We start from the raw sequence: 6,573 nt of genomic DNA on the forward strand, positions 1-6,573 counted from the left end.
CCCGGGGCCCCGCCGCCGTCCACAGGTCGCGGTCGCGCGCGCCGCGGGTGTGTCCACGGGGTGTGTCCACTCGGTGCCGTGGGAGGGAGGCGTACGCCCCCCGCGGGCAGCGGGCTCCCCTTGAGGTGGCTGTGCCTGCGCTGCCCCGGGGGCGCCCTGACCTGTCCCACCACCCACTCCCTCCCCGCCCCTGCAGCTCCCTCATTCAGCAGCTCATTGCCCGCCCTCGCCCGCCCACGGTACCCGCTGGTGGGAAGGACATGCCACGCGGGTGGGTGCGGTCGCAGTGCAGTGCTGGGCTCAGGGAGTGGGTGAGCGGAAACACGTCCCGCCTGGTGCCACTGTCCGGATCCATCCGGCCTGCCACTCAGAAGCCTTCAGTCAGCTCCTGGCACTCGCGCCTGGGAAGGGACGGTCCTGCCAGGGGTGATCTGGTGGGGATGAACTGAGTTAGGCCTGGGGAGCACCTGGGCATCGCCCAGCATAGTGGCCGTTTGGTGACCGTCGCCTGTCACGTGTGATTATACTTGTGACCGATGCCACCATGAACTGGACAGAGGCAATGGGTACAACGGGCCCACCGCCTGGGGACCGGCTGGCTGAGGACGTTCCTTGGGAGTGGACACTCCTGGTACTTGAAGTGACCATTCCTGCCATTGAGTCAGTTTGACTTGAGTCCTGCTAAACTTCCCCGCAAGCTCCTGTGCCCGGAGGCAGCCTTCTGGGCACCTGCCTTTGGAGAGCTGGGTGAGAGGGTGGAGGAAAAGGGTCCTTTTTTGGTCCCCATAAACTGGCTGTAGGGAGGATGACCTGTCTCCCGCCCACATTCTGGCCTCTTCCTCATGTGCTGGCGGAGCCTCGTCACTGGGGGCCTCAGCCAGGGTTTTCCTGGGTTCACATCTCATCGCATCTGTGTGGTGACTGCCCTTACGGGCCCTGCTCCCCAGATTTCACTCTCCCAGCATGCGCACAGCTTCCCGCCTATGCTCTGCCAGGCTCCCAGATCCCCCTCCCTGTTCCGGGATGTCTGTGGGCCCTGAGTCTGGCTGTACCTGCGTCCCTGACGAGTGTGGTCGCTCCGAACACCTTCCCCGTATTGCAGACATTGTAGCTCCCTGGAGAAAGCAGCATGGGAGGACAGCGTGTGTCCACCGACACTGAGACGCTTTTGGTCTCCACAGATGGGACAGCACAGGCCAGCGTGCCCGTCCCCGGGTCGGGAGGGCCACCTAAGCACCAGCTCACGTCTGCTGTAGCTCTGAGATGTTCGTTGGACAGCAAAACCTCTCAGATCTGAAGGTTGGCAGAAGAAAGCTTTAAATGGGCTGTTTAACACAGGCGCCACCTGAGCAGAGACGTTTTAAATCACTGAGGAGAGGAGAACAGTGCTTTGTGCTCAGCGGAGCGGAGCCCGGGCCGTCTCGGAGCCAGCGGAGCACCAGAGGCTGCGAGTGAGGAGGCCAGCGGCTCCCCACGCACCCCGCCTGGACCCTCACGCCCCGCACCGCTGGGATGGATGAGTCAGACGAGGATTTTAAAGAACTCTGTGCCAGCTTTTTCCAAAGGGTGAAAAAGAATGGCCCCAGAGATGCGTCTGGGGAAAGGAAGCGGCCAAAGGCCTCAAACAGCACGCAGCCCCGGGGCAGGCCGCACAGCGCCAAGCAGACCCCGGCCCGGAGCACCCCCGCCGTGGGCCCTGCCGGGAAGAGAGCCCGCCCCGGCGGCCGCGCCCCACCGCCCCAACGGCCAGCTCCCCCCGAGAGTGGACAGGGAGGCGCCTGCGCGCCTGCGGGGGCCCCTGGGAGTGTGACGAGCACCCAGACAGGTAACCGGGCCGGGCCGCTGCTGGAGCGCCCAGGGTGGGCTGTCCTGCTCTCAGCCTGGAGTCGTGGGTGTGCGCCGCGGCCACACGGCTGTGCGGCTCCCGGGCGCCGAGTGGACCAGCCCTGTTCCGCCCGCGCCTGCGCCCCGTCAGCGTCACGTGCTGTGTGCGGGTGTCACACGGCGGAGGCAGTCTCCGCTGCTGTCACTCGCCGCGTCCCTTCTGTAGTCTGGGCCAGTGCCAGGAGGGGCCCTGGGGGCGGCCGGGGCGGCCTCCTCCCGCCTGCAGACAGCTCTCTGCTCGCTGGACCGAGCCGCTGGCCTGGTGCGCTGGGGCGTGGGCGTGGTGGCGTCTGCAGAACCGAAACCTCCAGCTCTCGGGGCACCTGAGTTCCGCTTCTAACTTTTCCTCTCCGTTACTTCCTGGTCACAAACAACATTTCCACCTGGGGTGGTCAGCGGGCCCTCTGGCTGGGGCGGGGGTGGCAGACTGGCCAGAGACTGGCTGGCGCCGGCCCGGCCCCGCAGCCCCGAGCGCGGAATGGAGGGAGCGTGGGCTCCCAGACACTGGCCCACGCACGCCTGTGACCGACGAGAGGCCGCAGGGGTTCCAGGCTCCCGCTGGAGGTCTTCTGTGGCCGCCCAGGGACAGAGCACCCGGGTCCAGGAGGACACCGTGCTTGTCACCCGTGTCCCGATGCCGTTCCGCAGGTGCTGGGGCGCAGAGCCACTGGCTTCCCGCGGTCACAGCTGGCAGCCGCCACCAGCCGGGTGTCCTGATTTTAGGGCGTCTTCGTTACCCCCCAGTCTGGCCCACTCCCCGCCCCGTCCCGTCGGAGCCCTCATCCCCCGCGTTCCCATCCCTGCAGGTGGCCTGAGCCCGGGTCTGCGCGGCGCAGGGCCTCGGCCTCGGCGACAGTCTGAGCCCCGCTTCCTCTCTGCCAGAGCGCGCCCCGGGCAGCGGCCCCCAGGCCCCTCCTTCCTGCCTGGCCGAGCCGGAGCCCCGCGCCCCGCAGCGGACGGCGGAGCTGGTCCTGCAGCGGATGCAGCGCTTCAAGAGGGCGGACCCCGACCGGCTGCGGCGCTCCCCGCTTGGGGAAGAGATGGCTTCAGAGGGACCCCAGGAGGGAGCCACGGCCGGGCAGGGTAGGAGGGTGCTGTCTCCCCGCAGAGCTCAGCGGCCCCTCGCTCAGCTTCTCTGGCTGGCGCCTCCTCCTCGCCCCTGCACTCTGCCCCTTGCTGTGAACTGTCCCCACACAGCAGAGCGAAGCGGCAGCTGGCTCGGCAGCACGCGCGCCTCCTCTCGTGGGGCGCTGTGGCCTCACCCTTCGGTCCCGCTGCGCAGCCCCAGCATCTTCACTTCTGAATCTTTGCCTCTGGAAAAGTACCCCAAAGGACAAGCAGCAGGGAGAGGGGGGTGCGCCCCACTGCTGGCACTGTGGTGCGGGGCAGCTGAGCATTGCGACCTGCCGGGGGCTGCCCGCCCGTGGTGCCGGGGGGCGCGGGGAGCCTGAGCCCAGCGCCCTGCGTGGGCCCCGCACGTCCCGCCACACCGGCTTGCCGGCAGACACCGCTCCTTCCTGTGGCTGCAGAAAGGCCCCAGGACGAGGTGTGACGGGCTGTGACATTCTGGTACTGCTTCAGCACAAGCAGAAGGGGCGGCGTGGCAGGGGCAGGGCACAGCTGCCCGGGGAAGGACGCAGCAGGCCCCGTCCGTCGCCAGGGGAGCGCGGCTCTCAGACCTGGGCCTTCTCGGGAGCCGGGAGTGCCCAAGGCGGGCGCTGGGGTGCCAGGAGCCCGGCAGCTGTCAGCAGGGCAGGAAGCCGGGCTGCCCTAGACGCTGGCTGTCTCCGCAGGGCCTGGCCCGGGGCTGCCGGTCACCGAGAGCGACGCCGCGGTGGCCTGGGCCCTGCAGCAGGAGCTCGGGCAGGAGCGCGCGGCCACACGGAGCGAGAGCCTGGAGGAGAAGGGGCTGTTCTTCTGCCAGATCTGTCAGAAAAACCTGTCGACCATGAACGTGACCCGGAGGGAGCAGCACGTGAACCGGTAAGCCCGGTGGGGCCCCGGGGCGCTGCAGGGCTGGCTCAGCCCACTCAGGCTTTGTCGGAGCGACTCGAGCTACACCCACCCGCCCCACAGCCTCCCACGCAGGTCCACCGCCCAGCCCTGGCCGCTGCCGACCTGCCCTCTGCCTCTGGCTTGCGGCTGCAGATGTTGCACGTGGCCGGGTCTCACCGGGCCCCTGGGCCTCCTCGGCGCCGCCGCGCTGTCGCGGGTCAGAGCTGCTGTGTGCCGGCTCCGTCCCTCTGTGGACCGACCCGTTGCTCATCTGTTGACAGATGCGGGCCGGGCCCTGCACAGAGCTGCTGTGGACGTGTGTGCACCTGTCTTCAGGCCTCGGGCCTGTGCGGGACTGGCTCGAGTTCTCCAGGCCCCTGAATTCAGCGCCTGAAGGGGGCATCTGGGGGGGCTGGCCCTGGGGTGGGGCGGCCGTTCCCACTGCTCATGTCTTCTGCCAGGTGCCTGGATGAGGCTGAGAAGGCGGCAAGGCCTTCAGCACCACAGGTCCCCGAGTGCCCCATCTGTGGCAAACCATTTCTCAGCCCTAAGAGCAGAAGCAGCCACTTGAAACAGTGCGCAGCAAAGATGGAGGTCGGGCCCCAGCTCCTGCTCCAGGCTGTGCGGCTGCAAACCACGCACCCCGAGGGGGCCCCCAGCTTGGCCACACCAGCACTCAGGTGAGGGGAGCCCCTCAGGGTAGCACTCTGGGGAGTCTATTCTTTTTTTTTAACATACTGGGTTTTTCTCTTCTTTTTGCATACAAGAGTTGGGGTACAGGCCAGAGAGACAGGAGTGAGAGGGTTCCCCAGAGACAGTGGGGGGCAGGACAGGCGGATCCACTGAGACACACTGCTGAAGGAGCAGTGGGGAGACAGGAGGGGTCACTCCCTGGCCAGGGGTCAAGCTTACACCTCAGCGGTGATAATGCTGAGACCGACCCCCAGGCCACACTCTGGGGAGGCCCCCACATTTCTTTCCTGAGGCCTTCTGTGGTCATGGGGAGCGACAGCCCTCTCATCTTGGGACTGAGTCGCTTGAGAGAAACTCAGGCCCAGCCCGAGGGACGGCGGCCGGGCAGCGCGGCCTCGTGAGGGCCTTGGAATGGCTCCCCGTGTCTGCGGGCGGCGCGGCTGGGCGCCCGGGGCGGCCCTGTCCAGCTGAAGGAATGGCCACTGCAAGGTCGGCCGTCACGGCAGTCTGCAGCAGCCTTCTGCTTCGGAGATTCACTTCAAGGACCTTCCGTCCAGCAGGACGGAGAGTCCCGGGGCTCAGGGGGGAGGCGGGAGCCACTGCCCCGGCTCTGCCGTGCGGGGGGCCCGGGGGTGCTGGCAGTCACCAAAGCCAAGCCTGCCGCTGGGCCAGGCAGCGGGCTCAGCCCCTGCGCCCACAGGATGGGGCCGGGGAGTGTGGGTGCCGCAGGCAGGCAGGGCCCGTGGGGCCTAGAGAGTGGGGGCCAGTTGGGGGAGCCCCCCACTGTTGTGCCTCTGGCGCATGGAGGGGCTGCTCCCGCCACCATCAGCTCCCCAGTCTAACTTTTAATCGTTAGTTTACGCCGACAGAGAAAGCCTCGTGGTTCTGCCTCCAGGACTCGCAGCTGTGCTGAGTCGCCTCACGGGAACGGGCGGGACGCCCCACGCTGTGTAGCCCAGAAACCCCAGCTGCTCGGAGGGTCCCCGGGACGCGCGCCCAGCCGCGCTGCCCGGCCGCCGTCCCTCGGGCTGGGCCTGAGTTTCTCTCAAGCGACTCAGTCCCAAGATGAGAGGGCTGTCGCTCCCCATGACCACAGAAGGCCTCAGGAAAGAAACGTGGGGGCCTCCCCAGAGTGTGGCCTGGGGGTCGGTCTCAGGGCCGCCCCCGAAGGAAGGAGTCCTCCTGCCCCCATGGGGCTGTGACTGCCTGAGGGGCTCATGGGGCACCGACCAGGTGGCGCCCAGGAGGGCTCCCCATTTCCCCCACCCGCCAAGGAGGGCCCAGCTCAGAAAAGGAAGCCGCCCCGCCAGCCCCCACTGACCTCTCCCTCTGGCCACCCTGCAGCCTCGGCGGAGGTCTGAAGCGGAAGGGGTCCGCTGGCAGGAAGGAGCCACAGAAGAGGCGGAGGGTCAGCGGGCCCGCGGCGCCATCCGAGGACCTGCTGGTGGCCATGGCCCTGTCACGCTCAGAGCTGGAAGCCAGGCTGGGGGCGCCCAGGCCAGGCCGCGCGGCCGCCGAGAACCTGTGGCCAGGAGCAGGTGTGTGGGGCTCCGCGGGGCGGGCGGCTCGCGGGCGCGGCGCCCTGACCGGTGGCTCTGCTCACCCCAGAGAAGAAGAGCCGCAAGCAGAAAGCCGCACCGCCACCCCAGCTGCTGGCACAGGACGCAGAGACCACGGGCAGGCAGATCGAGGACCGCGTGGCCCAGCTCCTGGCCGAGGAGGCGGAGGTGGCCAGCACGCCGCCCCTGCCCACGCGCGGGAGGCTGAGGGGAGAGCTGGAGAGGGCCAGCTGGTGTCTGCAGCCGCCCGCGGGGAAGCAGCAGTCCCTGTGGGAGGGCAGCGCCCTCACCCAGGCCTGGGCTCTGGGCTCCTTCTACACGGCCAGCCTGGTGCCGCCCCTGGAGCCCCGGCCGGCCGCCCAGGTAGCTCCCCCGTGCACTCCGGAGGCGGCTGGGGTGGGGACAGAAGGGCTGCGAAGGGGGCTGAGCCCGGGGCTGTCGC

The 6,573-nt window shown here is 68.5% G+C and overlaps 1 protein-coding gene across 1 annotated transcript in view; it reads left to right on the top strand.

Annotated features, from left to right (window-relative positions):
• Nucleotides 1-611: 611 nt before the first annotated feature.
• The window catches only part of SLX4 (SLX4 structure-specific endonuclease subunit), a 13,261-nt gene continuing 7,299 nt past the window's right edge, over nt 612-6,573 (top strand). The window contains exons 1-7 of the mRNA XM_012731676.1: nt 612-631; nt 1,182-1,825; nt 2,767-2,967; nt 3,678-3,867; nt 4,341-4,559; nt 5,917-6,110; nt 6,181-6,527. Of these exons, the coding sequence (XP_012587130.1) occupies nt 1,513-1,825; nt 2,767-2,967; nt 3,678-3,867; nt 4,341-4,559; nt 5,917-6,110; nt 6,181-6,527 (1,464 nt within the window). The 5' untranslated portion in view covers nt 612-631; nt 1,182-1,512. The remainder of the gene's footprint in view (nt 632-1,181; nt 1,826-2,766; nt 2,968-3,677; nt 3,868-4,340; nt 4,560-5,916; nt 6,111-6,180; nt 6,528-6,573) is intronic.

Source organism: Condylura cristata, unplaced genomic scaffold (genome assembly GCF_000260355.1).
Source record: "Condylura cristata isolate star-nosed mole 26May11 unplaced genomic scaffold, ConCri1.0 scaffold00032, whole genome shotgun sequence".
NCBI lineage: Eukaryota > Metazoa > Chordata > Mammalia > Eulipotyphla > Talpidae > Condylura > Condylura cristata.